Source organism: Ictidomys tridecemlineatus, chromosome 4 (genome assembly GCF_052094955.1).
Source record: "Ictidomys tridecemlineatus isolate mIctTri1 chromosome 4, mIctTri1.hap1, whole genome shotgun sequence".
NCBI classification, from domain to species: Eukaryota; Metazoa; Chordata; class Mammalia; order Rodentia; family Sciuridae; genus Ictidomys; species Ictidomys tridecemlineatus.
The window spans coordinates 117289475-117311702 of NC_135480.1; the positions used below are offsets into that span (position 1 = coordinate 117289475).

Sequence of the window (22228 nt, forward strand, 5' to 3'; positions counted from 1 at the left end):
ATGGACAGGACAAGACTAGACTTGAAAATAATAGGAACAAGATTTGATAGGTTAGCAAGTTTTTTTTTTCTTTCTTAAAAAAAAAACCTTTCTTAGTTCTAAGTATTGTCATCTCAGTGTGAGTATTCTGATAGCATGGGATTTGGGGGATGCAAACTTCAGCAACTACTACTTCAAGCTGGCCCACAGACTCACTTCTTAACTGGGTATGTCAAGATCTTATTCCTAGTATTTTCCACATGAGTTAACTTACGTTGTCTGCACTGTTAAGTTCATGGCTTGAAATCCTCATAGCACATTTTTTTTTAAATGTTATTATTACTAAATTTAAAAGTGGAATTCTAGGCTATTGGAGATGGACAGACTTAGGAGTTTTAGAATACTTATAAATTTAAGAATTGTTTAGGAATAATGTGAGAATTCTGAGAAAGAATTCTCAGCTTGAATCTTATCAGATCTTGGGCCCAGTTGTTACAGTTTATCCCTTGCCTGGAAGCAGTTCTCTATTCTTGAATCTTCTTGGGACTTATTCTTTCCTAGGATTGGCACATAAAGCTGCCTGTGAAACTTATCTGGTATAGAAGGACAGGAGAGAAATTACACCAAGCCTCCAATATGAAATGCAGAACATTCACTTTTGTTCCAATTTTTATATAGCACCTTCCTTTTCCTCAGTGTAGAGGAATAAAAGAGATGATTATCTCCGCTATTTGAGGCTATTACTTTAGTTTCTTTTAGGTTGTGTCACAGTAGAGTGAGGAGTTGAAGCTTCAAACCTCAGTTTCTTGTATCTGATGAAAGAGAATGTAAAGTCAGACACGAAAAGCAAAGCAAGAAAAATTTTGTTGTAAGTGAAAGTGATACTGAAAGTATGATTTGGGGAGGGGGCCAGGGCATAGAGAGGGGTCTGAGTAGAGAATTACAAAGAAAACAATATTACTTCCAAATTTTTTATTGTTTGATGTTTACCAGAAGAACTAGGACCCACCTTCTGTACTCATTGCCAATCACTTGTTTCACTCCTCCTTTTTGTTGGGAAGGGGAGGTTTTGACCCTAATTGATCTTCTCCAGAACTATCAAGGAGACCATCACACATAGGGGATTCATCTTCAAGTCATTTAATGTTAATATGAGTGTTGGGGGTCAACTTCATCTTAAAGTGCTTTACTAAAGAAATTTCCCTTCTGAAATACATTGAGAAACCTGTAACTAATAGTACAAAGATCCCAGTAGACTCTGTCAGGATTTAGCACCATTGATCTTTCCTTCTGGACATTTTTCTTGATTGGTTCCCTTTGTTTTCACCTGTTTATTCCCAGGTTAGTATACCTGTTGTATTTCTACAAGTTACTTGATTGTTCACTAAAGTCAATTCAAAGAAACCCTGGGACCCTGCTGCAATGTTGTTGGCTCGTGTCCCATTGCTTAGTACTATTATCTAACAGTTTTAAGAAACAAATTGGTTTAGTTTTCCTTATATATTTATTGTGGAGATATATATCTGTTGGCCTTCCATGAAAATTGATACTGTGCTGACTCTAGCTATTGTAGTGCCTACTTATCCTCTTGTCCACCAGACGTTGCCATTTCTAATATTTCTACCATTTTGATGAATCTACTTACCTCTCCTAGTAATCTGTGTCTACTCTATTTCTCTTCTGGCCATGGCTCTCCAATTTATTTTGTCCTCTTGGCTTGCTACTTATTAGGGAAAGGATATAACTGGGCTATGCAGTTGCTATCTAGTTGGGCAGTGCTCTTATGAGTCACCTCTTAGGGCCTCTGTGACAGTCTTTGGGTTGGATGCTTATCCCTGGTCAAAGTTACTTGAAATTAGATTTTTGGTGTCACCTAAATCATAGTGATCATACTGAAAGAACTGTTGTCACTTTCCTTATAAGGAGCCTTGTCAGATACTTAGGACATTTATATTATTCACCCATTAATAGGCTCCTGGGAGCTTTCAGACTAAAGGGGAAGTAGAAAGTGCTGCACATGCATTGGGTATATTTTTGATCTTCAGAAGGAGTTATCCAAAACAAAATATCTTTAGTTGCTCTGGCCGTATAGCCCTTTGTAGAAGTAGTGCTTTAGAAACTAGTAGCAACTCAGGTATATTATACTTCTGTTTTCCATTTCTTTGCTTAAATGAGAAAGAAAGGATCAAAATGTATAGCTGGACATGAATGCATGTAGCTGGACCATTAAATAAAATATAGAAAGGAAAAAATGGATTGTTGTGGCCAGCAGCCTACTAATGTACAGGGAATTGGAAGGCAGCTCAGAGTAGCAAGTCTCTATTCACATTTTCTTTCCAGCATAGTTACGAACATAATCAGAGGTCTCAGTAAGAGTTTTCTCTAGTAAGATCTTTTTTTTTTTTAATTGGTTGTTCAAAACATTACAAAGCTCATGACATATCATCTTCCATACATTTGATTCGAGTGGGTTATGAACTCCCATTTTTTACCCCAAATACAAGTTGTAGAATCACATCGGTTACACATCCACATTTTTACATAATACCATATTAATGACTGTTGTATTTTGCTACCTTTACTATCCCCTACTATCCCCCCTCCCCTTCCCTCTCATTTTCCCTCTCTACCCCATCTGCTGTTGTTTAATTCTCTCCCTTGTTTTTTTTCCCCTTTCCCCTCACAAACTCTTATATGTAATTTTGTGTAACAATGAGGGTTTCCTTCCATTTCCATACAGTTTCCCTTCTCTCTCCCTTTCTCCCACCCCACTCGTCTCTGTTTAATGTTGTTTTTTTCCTCATGCTCTTCTTCTATGTTCTGATCTTAGTTGCTCTCTTTATATCAAAGAAGACATTTGGCATTTGGTTTTTAAGGATTGGCTAGCTTCACTTAGCATTATCTGCTCTAATGCCATCCATTTCCCTGCAAAATCCATGGTTTTGTCATTTTTTAGTGCTGCGTAATACTCCATTGTGTATAAATGCCACAGTTTTTTAATCCATTCACCTATTGAAGGGCATCTAGGTTGATTCCAAAGTCTAGCTATTGTGAATTGTGCTGCTGTGATCATTGATGTGGCAGTATCCCTATAGTATGGTCTTTTAAGGTCCTCAGGGAATGGACCAAGAAGGGCGATAGCTGGGTCAAATGGTGGTTCCATTCCCAGCTTTCCTAGGAATCTCCATACTGCTTTCCATATTGGCTGCACCAATTTGCAGTCCCACCAGCAATGGACAAGTGTACCTTTTTCCCCACATCCTCGCCAGCACTTATTGTTGCTTGACTTCATAATGGCTGCCAATCTTACTGGAGTGAGATGGTATCTTAGGGTGGTTTTGATTTGCATTTCTCTGACTGCTAGAGATGGTGAGCATTTTTTCATATACTTATTGATTGATTGTATGTCCTCCTCTGAGAAGTGTCTGTTCAGGTCCTTGGCCCATTTGTTGATAGGGTTGTTTGTTATCTTATTGTTTAATTTTTTGAGTTCTTTGTATATTCTGGATATTAGGGCTCTATCTGAAGTGTGAGGAGTAAAAATTTGTTCCCAGGATGTAGGTTCCCTGTTTACTTCTCTTATTGTTTCTCTTGCTGAGAAAAAACTTTTTAGTTTAAGTAAGTCCCATTTGTTTATTCTTGTATATAACTCTTGGGCTATGGGCGTACTATTAAGGAATTTGGAGCCCGACCCCACGATATGTAGATTGGAGCCAACTTTTTCTTCTAACAGGCGCAGAGTCTCTGATATCTAGCTCCTTGATCCATTTTGAATTAACTTTTGTGCATGGCGAGAGAAAGGGGTTCAGCTTCATTTTGTTGCATATGGATTTCCAGTTTTCCCAGCACCATTTGTTGAAGATACTATCCTTTCTCCATTGCATGCTTTTAGCACCTTTATCAAATATAAGAAAGTTGTAATTTTGTGGATTGGTCTCTGTGTCCTCTATTCTGTACCATTGGTCCACCTGCCTGTTTTGGTACCAGTACCATGCTGTTTTTGTTACTATTGCTCTGTAATATAGTTTGAAATCTGGTATCGCTATACCGCCTGATTCACACTTCCTGCTTAGAATTGCTTTTGCTATTCTGGGTCTTTTGTTTTTCCATATGAATTTCATGATAGCTTTGTCTATTTCTACAAGAAATGCTGTTGGGATTTTGATTGGCATTGCATTGAACCTAGAGAACTTTGGGTAATATTGCCATTTTGATGATGTTGGTTCTGCCTATCCATGAACAGGGTACATTTTTCCATCTTCTAAGATCTTCTTCTATCTCTCTCTTTAGGGTTCTGTAGTTTTCATTGTATAAATCTTTCGCCTCTTTTGTTAGGTTGATAGTAAGACCTTTTTTTGGGTTGCCACATTTCTTAGAGGCCAAGTAGCTGAAGGATGATATATTTTTTAGGTGTTGATATGCCTACTTGATCATCTCTCTAAAGTTAGTTGAGAAATTTTGAAACCAGGCAAGTAGCGTATCTTGATTTCATTACTAGTATAAACAGCTTCATGAAATCACAGTACTGTTATCTTTTTCATTTCCACAAAGACTGATGCAAACTTATTCATGGACTGGAAACACTAAGTTAGATGAAAATACTGTGATGTGGACTCTGAGCTGGTTGAGAACTCTCTAGGGTGGTGATGATTAACCCTCTTTAGGGTTGATGTCATCCTGAAGAGGTAGGGTAATCCAGACCAAGAGTTTGGACTGTGTGATGTAGCACCAACAGCACTTTTGCTGGCCTTGAAGCCTAGAGGAAAGGGGAGAGGCTGGGAGGAGTGGCAAGAGAAAGCCCCTACAGATCTGATGAAGATTGAGACTCTAAGTAAGAAGGAAATGATTAGAGAAAGGTTTAGAGCTTCTTGAGGGCTTCTTACTGGGACTAAGAAGGAGAGTGCATTTGTAGAACTCATTTCTTGATTCCTTTCGGAGAAATTCAGGCTGAAAGGAAAGTAGTCAACTTGCTAAGAGACTTTGTTTTGAAATATATTTTCCATCCCTTATGGTTAGGGACTGTAGCTTACATAGAAGGTTAAATCCTGATCTCAGTCCAAGGGTTTTTCTGAAGTATAGAGATGCCCTGTTTCTGATTTGATTTTTCTTTTTCCTTTCAGGCTGCCTGATAGAGGCTGTGAATCTCAAATCCAGCAACCGAAACCCAGTAGTGCAGGAATTTGAAAGTAAGTACACAGAGACACTCTGAGGAGAATGGGTACCCTCTAGTGGACACTTGGTAGTCTTGCAGTCAACTTCAGGACACATCTATATTGCGCAGGGCTAGCTACTTAGTGTGTCTGTGGAGAGAAAGCAGCAAATTAGCAGGCCTGCAGTACATGCTGTGCAGGTTTTACATTGGATAACATTCCTTTCTTGCCTGCTTTGTGCTCACTCAACAAAGAAGTTTCTTACATAAATCAGGGTTAGGGAAGGTATACTCTCTAAGATCCTTACTAATGTCTTAATTGTTTTTCTGGCAAAATCTCATTTTTTTGCAAAGTCTTTTGGAACTTTGAAGGTATTGGCTGAGTTTATAATCTGTATAAAAGGGCTTTTAAACTAGAGATGGCTTACAGGGTCTGGTTATACTTGTGATCTCAGAAGTGTTCCACATTCACTGAGTGTTCTTTTTTTTTTCCTTTGCTTATTAGGTGTAGAATTGTCTTGTATCATTACGGATTCACAGACAAATGACCCTAGGATTGAATGGAAGAAAATCCAAGATGACCAAACCACATACGTGTTTTTTGACAACAAAATTCAAGGTATGGTCTTAAAGTACTTTTGCCTGTTGACCTCTCCTTTGTCCACAGGCCTGGGCATGCACTTATGGCCAGTAGGATTGATAACCTGCATGTGTAGCCAGGACTGTTTTCATTTTTAAAATTTATTATGGAAAATTTCAAACATGCCAAAGTATTGAGAATAGTGTACAAACCTCCCTGCATCTGCCACTCAGCTTTAACAAATATCAATTCATTAATTAGGACTTTATGCACAACACATCTCTTTGAGGAATCACAGTGAAAGTTTTCTCTCCTCTGCTGTCTTCTTGTCATGACCTATGACAGGAGTGATATAAGGAGTATATCGGACTCAGGTGTTTGTGGAGCTACCCATCATGTCCCAGGCTTGGTGCTAGGGCAGAGACAGCACTGGGCAAGCACAGGGTGTCATGGTATGACACAATGTGGGAGGAGCATGGTGGTCAAGGAGGTGGCACCTGGGCAGTGTGGGTTGGGGAGAGTGGGCAATTAACCAGGCAAGGGGAAGTATAAACAAATCAGGGCAGGAAAGAATGCTTCTATGTGAAGACATAGAAGCAGAGAGCTTGACTGATAGGAGTACAGTTTTCTACCACAGCTGGGGCTTGGGCAGGGAGAGGAGGAGGAGATGAGGAGATGAGGCCGGTACACTGATTGCCATGTTAACCCACCAGAGATTCTGAGGGGAAGTTCAATGGTCATATTTATGCTTTAGAAGATTGAAGTTTTGCAAGGAAGAGGTTGGGGATAGGGAAAACTTGGAACAGAGTGCAAGTGTCATGTCAAAATTATAGTACCTGGAGGAAGCTAATGGTGGCCTGAACTGAAGCTAATGGTATCTGCAGTAGAGATTCAAGAGAGGAACCACTAGGACATCTCTGTGGGAGTTTGGCAGAAGGCCACAGAGCAGCAGCATGGAGTAGAAGGACATCACCTTTTTTTTCTGACAGAGAAGGAATTATCAGAAGATCAGTACAGGTAGAGTCAGATTTTTCAGAGAAGCTGAGGGTTGAGAAAGATTTGTGGAAATAAACTATGGTCATTTTGGTTTGTGTTCTAAATATCATCGGAAGTCATAGGCTCTTAAAAATAGTATTGTTTTGCTCACTCACATGGGACTTTCCCTCACCCCCCTATATTTAAAGAGATTGGAATATTACTCTGGGGGTAGGGAGCTGTTTTCTTTGGCACTTAAGCTGCCCTGCTGAACTGTACATACAATTTAGATCATCAGAGAAACCAAGTGAGAAGCTCTTTAAAGGATTTTCTCTTCTAGGAATTAAACATCTTACTTTTAGCCCTAGGGATGGGGAATGCAAAGAAGAGAATTCACCAAGCAGGACACGAGGGCTAGAGGAAGACTTGAGACTACTTTGTCTCTTCTTGTGTCTTGAGGCAGGACAGTGTCAAAACCACTCTGCTGCGTCTTACCCTTTGATAGTGAACAGTTCGGTGGTTTGCTAGTATATTCACATAGTTATGCAGCCATCATCCCTATCAAATTTCAGAATATCTTCATCATCCCTGAAAGAAATTCCATCACTATAGCAGCCAGCCCTCAACTCCATCTCCCAGCAAAGCCCTTCGTCAGCTTTCTGTCTCATATCAATGTAATCTTACCTTATGTCTGGCTTCTTTCATTTAGTGTATTTCCATGATTCACTCATAGTATAGCATATGTTAGTACCACATTCCTTTTTATGGCTGAATCATTCCATTGTAAGTTTACCACATTATTTTATCCATTAATCAGTTGATGTACTTTTGAGTATTACCAGTAATACTGTTATACACATTCAAATGCAGGTTTTTGATTTCTGACGTTTTCATTTCTGAGGGATGAATGACAAGTATAATCATAGGGTCATATGGCAGTTGGACATTTAATAATTTTTAGAAACCGACAAATTGTTTTTCAAAGCCGCTTTATCATTTGAAATTCCCATCAGCAATGTGCTTCCCATATCTTTACCAACACTTGTTATTATCTGCTTGTTTGTTCCTAGAAGTCTTAGAGGGTATGAAGTGCCTTGTGGTTGTGATCTCCGTTTTCTTGATGATAAATTAATCTTTCCATGTGCCATTTGTATATTCTCTTTGGAGAAATGTCTATTCATAACTCATGTTCATTTTTAATTTGGTTATTTGTCTATTTGTTGTTGAGTTGCAAATTGTGTGATATTGGTCCTTTGTGAGATACATGATTTGCAGATAACTCTTTTCTGTTGTGTGGATTATCTTTTCACCTGTTTGTGTCCTTTGAAACATAAATTTTTAACTTCATTGAAGTCCAGAATAACCGTTTTTAACTTTTGTGATTTCAAGTTATGCAAGCCCAGAATCACTGACTGAACCATATCCCCAGCCCTCTTTTTCTTTTTTTTAAGGCAGGGTCTCCTGAATTGCTAAGGCTGGCCTCAAACTTGTGATCCTCTTGCCTTAGCTTCCTGAGTGATGGGATTAGAAGTGTGTGACACTGTACCCTCTAGTATAACTTTTTTTCTTTTTAATGTGCTTGTGTTTTTAATGTCATGCTGAAGAGGAAAATATACCTTATAGCTTTGGTCTTTGTAAGAGTGTTACTTATTACTGGTCTTTTTAAGATTGTTGTTTAAATCCTTGTTTAAATTGTAATATTTCTGTGCTAGGTTTGAAGCTCTTAAGAGTATAAGCTTGCAATTATCTTGACAAACTGCTGCCTGAGATAAAAGCCACTTTCCTATATTACTTGCAGATGTCTTCTGCTTTTGTTCTGCTTTGATAAACTGCTCATTGCAAGAATTCCAAGTTATGGTCTTGGTCACGTGGGCCAAAAGTTCAAACCTACCAATGTTGTATTGGTTAAGAAATGATATGAAATTTTCTATAAAATCCCTGTGTACCCTCAGCTTGGGTCCAGAATTTCAGAGCACTAGCTCATCTAGGTCTGCCAATGAAAATAAACTTGAGTTCTCCAACTCTCTGAGTGATAGTTGGTCTTTTGTTGAATTCGATTTCCACAACAATGTCTAAGAAACCATTGCTAAATCCAAGATCATGAAGATTTATGCCTTCTTTTTCTTCCCTAAGAGCTTTAAAGTATTAACTCTAATGTTAGATCTTTGTTGTAAGTGAGGTTGAGGTTCAGCTTCTTTCTTTTCCATGTGGATATCCAGCTACCCCAGCATCATTTGGGTAAAGTCATTGTTTTTTTGTTTTTTGTTTTAATCTTTTATTGATTTTATTTTTTTAAATACACGACAGCAGTGGAATGCATTACAATTCTTATTACACATATATACCACAACTTTTCATATCTCTGTTTGTATATGAAGTATGTTGACACCCAATTTAAGTCTTCATACATGTACTTTGTATAATGATGTCCATCACATTCCACCATCTTTGCTAATCCCCTGCCCGCTCCCTTTCCCTCCCACTCCTTTTTTCTATCTAGAATTCATCTAATTCTCCCATGCTCTCCCTCCCTACCCTACTGTGAGTCAATCTTTTTATATCAGAGAAAACGTTGGGCTTTGTTTTTTTTGATTGGCTAACTTCACTTAGTATTATCTTCTCCAATGACATCCATTTACCTGCAAATGCCATGATTTTGTTCTTTTTAAATGCTGAATAAAATTCCATTGTGTATATATGCCACATTTTTTTTAATCTATTCATCCACTGAAGGACATCTGGGTTGGCTGTACAGTTTAGCTATTGTGAATTGTGCTGCCATAAACATTGATGTGGCTGTGTCCCTGTAGTATGCTGTTTTTAAGTATAGTCCAAGGAGAGGAATAGCTGGGTCAAATGGTGGTTCCATTTCCAGATTTCCAAGGAATCCCCATACTGCTTTCCAAATTGGTTGCACCAATTTGTAGTCCCACCAGCAATGTATTGTACCTTTCTCCCCACATTCTCACCAACACTTGTTGTTTGTCTTTATAATAGCTGCCATTCTGAATGGAGTGAGATGATAGATTAGAGTAGTCTTGATTTGCATTTCTGTGATTGCAAGAGAAGATGAGCATTTTTTCAGGTATTTGTTGATTGATTGTATATCCTCTTCTGAGAAGTGTCTGTTCAGGTCACTGTTTTTTCAGTGTTTAGCTTTTTGATTTCTTTATATACCCTAGATATTAGTGCTCTATCTGATTTGTGAGGGGTAAAAATTTGCTCCCTGGATGTAGGCTCCCTATTCACCTCACAGATTGTTTCTTTTGCCAAGAAGAAACTTTTTAGTTTGATTCCATCCCATTTATTGATTCTTGGTTTTAATTCTTGTGCTATGGGAGTCTTATTAAGGAAGTTAGGGCCTAATTCTGCCTGATGAAGATTAGGGCCTACTTTTTTTTCTATTAGACACAGAGTCTCTGGTTTAATTCCTAGGTCCTTGATCCACTTTGAGTTTTGTGCATGGTGAGAGATATGATTTAATTTCATTTTGTTGCATATGGATTTCTAGTTTTCCCAGCATCATGTGTTGAAGATGCTATCTTTTCTCCAGTGCATGCTTTTGGCACCTTTGTCTAATATAAGATAATTGTAATTTTGTGGGTTAGTCTCATGCCCTCTATTTTGTACCATTGGTCTACCAGCCTATTTTGGTGCCAATACCATGCTGTTTTTGTTACTATTGTTCTGTAGTATAGTTTAAGGTCTGGTATAGTGATATCACCTGCTTCACTCTTCCTGTTTAGGATTGCTTTAGCTGTTCTGGGTCTCTTCATTTTTCCAGATGAATTTCATGATTGCTTTTTCTATTTCTATGAGGAATGCCATTGGGATTTTTATTGGAATTGCATTAAATCTGTATTGTGCTTTTGGTAGTATGGTCATTTTGATAATATTAATTCAGCCTATCCAAGAACAAGGTAGATTTTTCCATCTTCTAAAGTCTTCTTTGATTTCTCTCTTTAGGGTTCTGTAGTTTTCATTATATGGATCTTTCACCTCTTTTGTTAAGTTGATTCCCAAGTATCTTATTTTTTTTTTTTTTGAGGATATTGTGAATGGGTTAGTTTTCCTCATTTCCTTCTCAGAGGATTTGTCACTGATATACAGAAATGCCTTTGATTTATGAGTGTTTATTTTATATCCTGCTACTTTGCTGAATCTTTAAATCTGAAGCTTAATTTTGCTGGATACGAGATTCTTGGTTGGCACCCATTATCTTTCAGAACTTGAAATATGTTATTCCAGGATCTTCTAGCTTTCAGGGTCTATATGTAATCTGATTCCTTTCTCTATGGCTTTTAAAATTCTCTCCTTGTTCTGTATGCTGGGCATTTTCATTATAATGGGTCTTGGTGTGGATCTGTTGTGATTTTGCACATTTGGCGTCCTGTAGGTTTCTTGGATTTGGATTTCCGTTTCATTCTTCATGTCTGGAAAGTTTTCTGATATTATTTCATTGAACATATTGCTCATTCCTTTGGTTTGGACCTCTATGCCCTCCTCTATCCCAGTAACTCTTAAATTTGGTCATTTTATGCTATCCCGTATTTTTTGGATGTTCTGCTCATGGTTTCTTACAATTTTTGCTGCTGTCTACATTGTTTTCAAGATGATATATTTTATATTCATTGTCTGATGTCCTGTCTTCTAAGCGGTCTACTTTTTTGGTGATGCACTTGTTTGAGTTTTTAATTTAGTTTATTATTTCTTTCATTTCAAGGATTTCTGTTTGTTTTTTTTTTTTTGGTATAACCTCTATCTCCAGCTGTTGAGGTGATCTTTTGCTTCTTGGAGTTGTTAATGTAGCTCATTGTCAAAGTGATCTTTCACTGCCTGTATTTGTTCTGTAATGTCTTCTTTGAGATCCCCAAACATTTTAATCATGCATATCCTGAAATCTTTCTCTATAATTTTTTTTTTCTGCTGTAGCTGTCAATTCTTTTAATGATGTGTTGTCTTGAATTGTTTGTGGTACTTTCTGAAAGAAAAGTGACCACAACACTCGGAGCAACCAAAAGATCTTTATTGCAGCAGTGCAACAAAGAGAAAAGAAAGAAGGAAAGAGAGAGAGAGGAAGCACATGCAGGAGAGAGACAGAGAAAGCAAGAGAGATAGCAAGAGAGAGAAGGAGCAAGAGAGAAAGAGCAAGAGAGAGGGGCCTGGCAGGAGGGAGTTTTTATAGCCCAAATCTAATGGGGCCTCTGGGTCTGCAAGCTGCCTTGTTGGCCCAAGGGGGGTTAAGTGTTCAGCCTTGAGCAGGGTTGAATGTTCAGACTTGAGGCAAACAAGTGATAAAGGACCAGATAGAGGGGGTTTTGAGTGTGTGGGCTATCTTGCAGCCAACATCTGTTCAGCCTGCTCTGCACCCAACACTTTCTTCCATTGTCCTTTCATGTTGCTCAAGTTTCTTTACAGCTCTGTGGGACTGCTGTGTTATTGTTTTTATCCTATAGATTTGTAGTGCTCTTGCATGGTTTCAAGATCCCTCCTTTGTGGGGAGGGACAATATTAACAGATCCCAATATCAACAATACATCACCTGTTCAGATGAAGATCCGAGCTGATAGCCATGCCCACCAAAAAATGTCAAGAAAGGTTTTCCAAGATGGAGTTGGTCTTCTTCCAGTACCAGGGTGTCTGGTGAGGTGGGGAGAGCTGGGATGTCCTTGTGCTATGCCTAGAACACAGTCAAGTGACCTGTGTGGGAGCGGAACGCAGTCTGGAGTTCTGCAGAGGTGCTGATTTGGTGATTCTGCTACGCTGCTTGAGAGCCACGTGTGTGTTAGTACTGCGGGCTTTGGGTCTGGAGTCCAGAATCTTACTGGAACACAGAGGCTCTGATTTCTGTGCAGGTGGTCGCAGTGCTTGTGATTTCTGCGAAAATCCGCTGTATAGGAGTCCTGTTGCATGCTCTGAGGTGTTGTATTCCCTCTAGGTGAGACCTTGTGGAGAAGCTGCCTCATTGCTTTCTTAGATTCATACCACAGAGCAGCCAGAAACAGTACCTCCTCTATTCTACCATCTTGGATCAAAAATGCTTTTTTAAAAAATGTTACTTTTTCTTTCAATGGGGACTCCCTTCTGGGAATGATGAAAAGGAAATGAGGTTCCTGGCTTTAAGAGACACATGCAATGAATGTCTCTTAATCAGCTGCTGTTTGTTGCTCTTAGGTTACAAAGAGGAGTCAGTCCTGGTTATTGTCCTCATGTAAGATTGCTACTCAGCCTTGAGTGGGTGAGCAGGGAAAAGGCAATAAAAGGTGACTGAAAGCCACAGGGACCCTTATCTGACAGATAAGCACCCAGAAGGTGGGGGCTCTGTTTGTTAAAAGCTCTCCCCAGCTTTAATTAAGAGAAATCACACTTTCAGACCATATTGTCTCCAAGACACCCTCCCTTATCACTAAAACCAGGTAATAACCTCACCCACCCTGGTGGCCAAAAATTCAGGATTCTCAAAAACTTGATGGGGGCTATTCAAAGGATAATGAACCCATTACAAGATCAGGAAATGTAAACAAAAATGAGGGGGCTCAGTTTCCTTAAAAACTGCAACCCTGAGCACCACACCTTTCTGTTGGAGGTGGTGGTTCATGCAGTTCCTTTGCTGTCAGTCAAAAGTCAGGAGGTGGAGTTGGGTAGGACTCTGGAAACTTACCTGGAATTCCAATAAAAATGGATGGCAGAATGGGTATGCTATCCCTCTCTGTGAGAGTGTGTGCCCCTTTTCCTCTTTTGTCTTGTGATAAACTCATGCCTGTTACTCTTAGTAATATGTTTCAAATCCTTCTGACCTGACCCAAGAATCAGTGTTCGAAAGGGGTGGGGGGTTTCCATGCTACCTCAACTTAATGGAAAGTCTCTGCCCTGTGACAATCATAGGATTCACTTCTGTTATATGGGAATAGAAACAAACCTGTCTGCAGCCTGGCATCAATTCCTGGCCCTAGTGACCACCTTAGAGTAACAGAAATAAGATAGACCTGCTTTTTAAAAATTTTTTTAAATATATAGGGGACCTGGCAGGTCGTGCAGAACTATTGGGGAAAACTTCCCTGAAGATCTGGAATGTGACACGGACAGACTCAGCCCTCTATCGCTGTGAGGTTGTTGCTAGGAATGACCGCAAAGAAATTGATGAAATTGCCATTGAATTAATTGTGCAAGGTAAGAGTTCATGTGAAGGTAAAGTGTTCATCTTCAGGGCTCATGAGTGTGTAGCTATAAAGTAAGTCATCAGTTCCTATTTCCATTTCTGTGGATATCACATGACTTGGAGGAGGAGAGCTTGGGAGTCTGAGACTGCCAAAGTTTAGGGGGAAGGTAAGAAGGAAGTGGAGCTCCCCCATTCTCATCAACTGTAGGAAATGCTTTAACATACTTTATCTCCTCCACAGCATCCTCTTGAAGATGGAAGGAATTAAAAATGCATGTGTGATTGGACTTGGGGTGGCATGAACTCTGAGGGTAGGATAGTCTCCAGACGTGATGACTGGGATTGCAGTGGTGCAGGAGCTTCTTGGCTGGCTTCCTTGTATTTGAAGCTGATTTAGGAAAATGTTGGATGTTACCATGTTGCTGAGATCGTAAATACCGACCCATGTTTTTCCTGCAGTGAAGCCAGTAACCCCTATCTGCAGAGTGCCAAAGGCTGTCCCTGTAGGCAAGGCAGCAACGCTGCAGTGCCAGGAGAGCGAGGGCTATCCCCGTCCTTACTACAACTGGTATCGCAATGATGTGCCGCTGCCAACGGATTCCAGAGCCAATCCCAGATTTCGAAATTCCTCTTTTCTCTTAAACTCTGAGACAGGCATTCTGGTAAGAATCTTCTAAGAGGTGAGGATGGAGATATCTTTGTTGGGGACAATGGATTCTTTTTGTGGAAAGAATAGTTATTAGGAGTGACAGTAAAACTATTTTGTATGACAGGAACTAAGAATCCAGGATTATTGAGATTGTACAAGAAAAATAACCCTTCATTTATAAACAAGTCCTAAGAGGGTAAAATAAGGAAGGGAAACCTGTAGATATAAAAGGGACCAAGGAAGTGATATTAGCCAAGTGTTATAGGTGGACATTATTTGAGTCCTGATTTGGACTGTACAAATCATTAGTAGATAATCAGGAAAATTTGATTACTGACTGGATATTTGATGATAATAAGCAATTGCTGATTGCTTTAGGCACGATAATGGCATTGTGATTATGGTTTTATAAGTCTTTATTTTCTAGAGACGCATATTGAAATATTTATGGATAAAGCATGTCTGGAATTTGATTCAAAATAACCCAGTGCTGGTGGTGGTGGGAAGTATATGAGGGAAGGAAACAAGATTGGTTATCAGCAAGTCACCCCAGAATTTGACAGCAAGATGGGGTTGGTTTGTGGAATACTCAACTATACATGGTAAATAGGTGGGTCTTAATTAGGATCCTTAGTATTTGTTTTGACAAAGTGTTGCCTAAGGAGCAGTCCTGGTTAGAGTCCCTTCACCAAATAACAGCAAAGCACACGCAGCCTCATGTTTTAGATGTTGCTGGCTTTGGCACCTCTGGATACTAAGGGGAGCTCATTGTTGGGGAACTCTTAGGCCAGAGTGTTAGGAAAGCATGTGAGGGAGGAAGCCAGACAATGCCTGGGATGCCACAGGAAAACCAGAAGCAAATTAGCAGATTCTGACTACATTCTGGACTCAGTAGGACCTTGGCAGCTTTACCTTCCTCACTTCTATCCCTTAGAGGGCTGCCCTTATGATTGGTCTCAGTATTTACCTTCATTTCTTGAAACAGGTTTTCAGCGCTGTTCATAAGGAGGACTCTGGGCAGTATTATTGCATTGCTTCCAATGATGCAGGCTCAGCCAAGTGTGAGGAACAAGAGATGGAAGTCTGTGAGTTACTTTTTGGAAAGATTTTATTTAAAGACTGGGAAGTGAATAGAATATTTAAAATTGAATATTAGATGGTCAGTTTAGACAGTGTTCTGCCATAGGTCGCCTTTCTTTTGGAGCTGACGGGATTCACCAAGATCCCTGGGGGAAGTTTAAGGAAGGATGAGAAAATGCTATATCTAGATAAGTAGGTCTCTAAAAGAGACCTTCTGAGGTCTCCTGGTGCTGAAAACATGACAGACCAGTCGTGTAACTTTCACAGAGTGTAATTAATGCCCTTTCTCTGGTAATTGATAGAATCATCAAAATACAAGGTGGTATAAGGCTTTTGGAAAATTTCCCAGTTACAAATTATTTTGCAGGAAACTGATTGACACTGTTTATTTTTTTTTCCAACTAATTTTACCCTGCTCTGTGATAATGCCTTCTCTAGGGTACTAGTTATAAGGGGAGGTTGTTGGAAGGAAGAGGGAGTGGATGGGGTATGTCTGAACCACTTGGGGAATTTTATGACCTTTTCCCTCTTCTCTGTTTGCAACAATTGCAGAGTAGGGTTTCAAAAATTGCTTGATGATAAGAACCATTTGGACCACTGTTTAACAGAAAGATAGAAGAGCCTTCCTTAGTTATATGCTAGAAATTTGTGTGTATAATAAACAAGCATTCTAGTGATTCTTGTCTATCAAATTTGGGAAACTGCTCTAGAGCTATTTTCTCCTGAGTAAGAATCCTGAGTTGATAGTTTCCTGCACATTTTTACATGCACTGTTATTTGCATAAAGGAAGCAGCCACTGTTGTTCTCAAATTACAGGTGACCAAAGTGCCTTTGCCCAGTATAGAAATGAGAAAAAGGAATGCAGGGGTTATCTTCTAAGGGGGCTTAAAAATAGGAGGCCTGCTAATGGAGTGAAAGGGCAAGTTTTCACTTAGTACTTTTTTCTTTTAAGGCTTCAAATTAATTTTCTTCCCTTAAAATAATCTACAACAAATAAGGGTTCTGGAAATTAGGATATATTTCCCTCTCCTTACATTCCCTGGCTCCTAATTCTAGACTTAATATAACCATTTCTTGCATTAATAGTATTCTCAGGCATTTAGCCAGAGGATTTTAAAACATGAGCCCCTCTTAATTCAGTCTTCATTGTGACTGCATTTGAACCATTACAGTCTCAGTACTTTATACATGGTATCAGAGGTTGTGGTGTCCTGTGTGTTCTAGTCTAGAAAGATTTTAAATGTTCTCAAAATACTCTCCTGGCTAGGGTAGACATGAGAGGGCAGAAGGGTAAGTGAAGCAGTGAGGCACAGGTAGGTCAAGGTTTTTTAAGAAGAGATAGTGTGTATCATCCCTCCATACAAACCTCCTTTTCTACAGATGACCTGAACATTGCTGGAATTATTGGGGGTGTTCTGGTTGTTCTTGCTGTCTTGGCCCTGATAACGTTGGGCATCTGTTGTGCATATAGACGCGGCTACTTCATCAACAATAAACAAGATGGAGAAAGGTGAGCCTGCCTTACATGAGAAAAGCAAAGTGCAGCCTGGCATTAATATGATAAACACACCACTGAACTGCCCTCTTCTGTTCACAGTTACAAGAGCCCAGGGAAGCCTGATGGAGTTAACTATATCAGGACAGATGAGGAGGTAAGGAGGAAAGAGATTAGGTAGCATTTAGAAAAGCTGGGGGTGGGGTGGGGAGATTTATACATGGTATCAGGGGTTGTGGTGTCCTGTGTGTTCTAGACTAGAAAGATTTTAAATGTTCTCAGTTTACCCAGTGGGAAAATGGCATTCTAGCTTGGAAATGGAGGGGCTCATGGGAATATTTCCGAGTTGTATTGCAAACCCTGAGCTCCTCAACTCTGCACAGGTAACCCGTGCACAGCAGTGGCAATGACACTTTGCAGGCTCTAGTGGATGTCACTGTTTAAATGTGATCATTTCTTCTATTTTGTTTTGCCCTTGGTTTCCTCTTTGGAGACTTGTTTAGCCCCTGTGTGATTTAACCAGTTCTCTTATTCACAACCTCATGACAACTCTGGATTGCTTCTAACTTTACACTGGTTTTGCAGGGTGACTTCAGACACAAGTCATCGTTTGTGATCTGAGACCTGGCGGTGTGGCTGAGAGCATATGCAGATACCTCTACTAGAAAGAAACTCCTGTCAAGGGCAGTCATGAGCCAAGTGCACTTGGACAGAGCTAGACACTCATGCAGAAGCTTTTTGTTTTGGCCAAAGTTGACCACTACTCCTTTCTTACTCTTTTAACAAGCCACACAAATAAAGGAATCTTCTACAAGATGGGCACAGTAACTACAAGGAAAAGGAACTGTGAGTTCACGAGTTGGGTCTCCAACCTATTGCTGACCCAATTTTTACATGGGTATTAGGGTGATCTGAAAGGTCTTGCCCATATCTGTTCTCCTGGGCTGGGCACCACAGATCTGATTTTGCCACTGCTTGTTCATTAGCCATAAGCACTGGCCACAAGAGGATGAGGTGACTGACAGCAACAATGTGAGCATGGTACAAGGTCTTCAGTTGCCATTTCCAGTAATAACTTCAGAAAAGGATTTGCATGCAGTGCCTCAGTCCATGGGCCCGCAGGTCTCTTCTTAAGGCTCTGGTGATCAGTGTTGTTATGTCCATCTTGGAGAATCTTTTTGGATCAGCATTTTATAAAAACAACCAAAATCAGGAAGGTAAATGGCTTGCTGGAAGAGGGTTCTTCTTACCCAAAGAACCCTGCTAGTCCATGAAGGTATAAGGATTTAAGGAAAACTGCATCTTTGGCTAAAGTCTGAAATGGTACTGAAAGATTCTTTTCAGTGGGTCTTGCTTATTTTATAAAATTTTACATTCTAAATTTTTCTAAAGATGTATTTTGATTATTGAAAAGAAAATTTCTATTTAAACTGTAAATATATTGTCATACAGTGTTTTAAAAACTATTTTTTTTAAGAGTTTCACTTAAGATAGAAGTTCTAAGCTACTAGTATTAAATTGGAAAGTACCAATAGTTGAGAGTATTTTACCCAATGAATCCTCTCAAGGAGACTTACTAGAACATTCCTTTGTTCATGTGCTTTAGCATTTTTCATTAGAAAATGCCATGTGTACCTCAGACCATTGTTACTTAGGAAACTTTTAGAAAATTCCAGTCTAGCCCTGTTGACATCTGCTTGCATCTCTCCAAAAGAAACTTAGGGAGCTCTCAGGTTAGCTCTGAACTGCCTTTTCCTGAGGTCACAACTGCCTGTTCCCGGAGACTGCCAAAGAAGCCCTTAGACACCTGTAGTGACCACAATGATACATTTTTGGAGTTAAGTCAGATACCACTGACTTGTAGGTGCTGGTGAGAAGATCCACTGTGTCTTCACAGTCCTTACCACAGCTGTGTCCCTATTAGCTTCAGTAGTGTTATTTGCTGTATAGCTCTTAGAGGTTCTAATGTGGCCACTTAGGAAACTTGGTGTCTTCTGTGTGGCATCCCAGCCTTAAGGTCCTGAGACAGACCTTCTTTTGGTTGTAGCTGGCTCACAAATCAGCCATTGCTATTTGGTTTTTAAGTTAATTTTAATTGTGTAGTTCATAAGACTGTCTAGGCCAAAGGCCATTTTGAAACCAGATCTGTCAACTTAAGTAATATTTTTAAAAGAAAATGAATCCAGCTGTTTCTCTTTGCTACGAAGAAAGTACCCTGACACCATAGGTTCTCTCTCCTTCATAATAAACCATTATGTGGTGGCAGCCAGTCCAGCCTTTTGAAGACTATAAGGAAGTGCAGCCAGGTCAAAGCACGATGGTGAGGAAAGTAAAATGCCTGCCTGAATCAAAAGCAGTTTTCTAATTTTAATTTTAACTCTTTTATCTACCTGAGACACTGTTCACTTTGTGGGAGACATTAGAAACTTGGCCTAAAAGCCTTTGTTCTTCAAGAGTAGATTTTTCAGCTTCAAATACAGTGCTGTGTTGGACTCATGATGTGAAGTGGGTTGAATCAAGGAGCTTCTCAGAGGTGCGCCTAATTCCATGTGTGCCTGGAGGGTGGCTTTTTTGTAGAATGTAGTCACCTTGTAATTCAGATTTCAGTGTCTTAATTTTTTTAATATTTTGTTTTTTTTTTAATTGAATACTTGAGACATGTTGACTTTAATTTAAAGTTATATGAAATATTGTTCTGTGGGATATTTGGCAGGAACAGCAGGCAACTCTCCCACACTTTGTCAGTGGTACCAGTCTTGCATTTGCATCTTGAATGCTTAGAGTTGAGACTTGTTTTTTCATGTCTGCCACCTCCTGGAAGGAAGGAGGTCACTCCCCCAGTCTCTAACTGCTGAGGAATAACATGCTAGCCTTTTTGGCTGTAATAGTGATAGGGTGGCCTTATTACCTCCCTTCTTACACCCTAGAGCCTTCTGCCCTAGTGCCATAGAACTGGCTCTGATGCGTGGAACTTGGGAAACTGTTAACTATAATGTAAAACTACATATAGAGAAGGAGCACTCATGTTTCTTTAAGATGTTCTCTGGCCCGACATGGATGTTGCTGTACATAGTTGTTACAGACTTGTACTAACACACCTATAATGTGGTATTTGTTTAAACCTCATTTATAAAAGCTTTAAAAAAAAAATCTCTTCATTCTTTCTTGATTGTGCTTATGTTAATGTTCATGTGTTCTCCTAGCATTTTATTAGGCAGGTACACTGAAAAGGTATTGCTGTCTGCGGGGAAGTCAGTACCTGAACTTGGAACCAAGTGTGCGTTTACTCACAAACAGCTTTTTGAGTCACTCAACCAGTGATGAAGCTGTCTTTGTCACAGATCATTTATGGCAGAGCTGTGGGTGGAGCATAGTAACTTTCCTTCTTCCAAATCTAATAGACATGCTGAAAACACAAATACTGCTGGGCGTGGTAGCACACAACTGTAATCCCAGAGGCTTGGGAGGCCGAGGCAGGAGGATCTCAAATCAAGTTCAAGATCAGTCTCACCAACTTCAGTGAGACCATCTTAAAAAAAAAAAAAAAAAAAAAAGGCTGGGATGTAGCTTTATGGTTAAGTGCCCCTGGATCTAATCCCTGGTACCAAACAACAAGAACAAAACCCCTACAAATAGTAACTTTGGGGGTGGGGATGTTGCATGGTGGTAGAGCACTTGCCTAGCATGTGTTAGGTCCTGGATTGATCCCTAGCACTTAGAAAAAAATTCAGCATGAGTTATTAAAAAAACAAAACAAAATACCAATATGTTTACACTTTTGCCTTTATAATAATGGAATCAGAAAATGGAACCAGTCAGGCATGGTGACAGCTGCTGAGGCAGGAGGATGGCTTGAGGATGGCTCAGGAGTTGGGTGGGGGTTGGGGTAGAGGTAGATAGAGCCTGGGCAACAAAATGAGACCTTGTCTCTCTCACCCACACACCAAAAAAAAAAAGAAAAAAAAGCCAACTGAATTTCATCCTAGGCATTCTTGGACAAACATTATTTTAAGTTCGCCTGCTAGTGCCAATAAAAAGAGACTCAAGTTACACCCCCATTGTAAAGCAATCCTTAACAGAATTTCATATAAATCAGCCTCAGTGCTATTTCACGTAAGGAACATCAAGCTGTGTTTTAAAAAGTAAGACTCATGCTAATAAGGCTGTTATTAGAAGGCAGACAGCTTCCATATGGGAACAAAGGCAGGTGGCAGATGAACCAAACCTTAAGGAAAAACAAAATCATCTTTTTCTTAACAGGAAAGACTTGGTTTCATTCTTAAATACTTTATGTAAACTTAATACAACTACCAATGAAAGCCCTGTTTCTAAAAATAAAAAAAATTCTACTGAATACTAGAAGACTGTATTTTTTATGCTTGACCTTTATTATACTTCATTTTAGAAAGCTGTACATTTTAAAAAATCTGCAATTATAAATAATAGAAAAAATATAATAATTGAAATTTTGACATTAGACATGGGAAAATATTTACTATAAGGAATTTAAACAAGCTAACAGCAGCTTGATTCATATAAAAAACTGAAATTTTCCAAGTTGTGTTCATTAAAGACCAGATTATAGCTTATCAGAATGGACTTAAATTCAGATGGATAAAATTATGATATTAAATAGCTTAACTTTAGGATAAGAAAATCTAAACCTGGCATTTCTCTTATTTCACAATTTTTTTAAAAATGTTTTTTTAGTTGTAGATGGACACAATATCTTTATTTTATTTTTATGTGGTGCCAGGGATCGAACCCAGTGCCTCACGCATGCTACGCAAGTGTTCTACCACTGAGCCAGAACCCCAGCCCTATTTCACAATTTTTTAACCACATATATCATGAAGAAAAATAACACAAGGTTGGTCAGCCAAACACAGGTGAACAAATACAGCACTGGGACAGATCCTAAGGAAAAGCTTTGGTATTACACAATGAAACACTGCCTGAGTCATACAGCAAATGATTCCTCTGCCTTTCCATGCTCAGGATTCAAGAATGTTCCCTTGGGCTCTTGAACACACTATTTCAGTTGGCTGTTTTCAGGGGGCTCTTTCGGAGGGATCTCCGACTGGGGTTTGGGTTGTCTTTATTCCTGGCTGGAGACTTCACATTCCACTGCTGAGGCTGGGGAGGTCTAGGAGAAGAAATG

General features: G+C 39.4%; 2 protein-coding genes across 3 annotated transcripts in view; one reads left to right on the forward strand and one right to left on the reverse strand.

The window, feature by feature from the left end:
* Jam3 (junctional adhesion molecule 3) overlaps window positions 1-19244 on the forward strand; it is a 72350-nt gene extending 53106 nt beyond the window's left edge. The window contains exons 2-9 of the mRNA XM_005337516.5: window positions 5100-5165; window positions 5634-5747; window positions 13701-13853; window positions 14302-14504; window positions 15477-15576; window positions 16953-17082; window positions 17170-17224; window positions 17653-19244. Coding sequence (XP_005337573.3) covers window positions 5100-5165; window positions 5634-5747; window positions 13701-13853; window positions 14302-14504; window positions 15477-15576; window positions 16953-17082; window positions 17170-17224; window positions 17653-17688 — 857 coding nt within the window. The 3' untranslated portion in view covers window positions 17689-19244. The remainder of the gene's footprint in view (window positions 1-5099; window positions 5166-5633; window positions 5748-13700; window positions 13854-14301; window positions 14505-15476; window positions 15577-16952; window positions 17083-17169; window positions 17225-17652) is intronic.
* A 450-nt stretch (window positions 19245-19694) lies between these two features.
* The window catches only part of Ncapd3 (non-SMC condensin II complex subunit D3), a 70966-nt gene continuing 68432 nt past the window's right edge, over window positions 19695-22228 (reverse strand). For both annotated transcript variants that reach the window (XM_040285568.2, XM_005337511.5), the window contains one exon: window positions 19695-22213. In XM_040285568.2, the coding sequence (XP_040141502.2) occupies window positions 22105-22213 (109 nt within the window). In that variant the 3' untranslated portion in view covers window positions 19695-22104. The remainder of the gene's footprint in view (window positions 22214-22228) is intronic.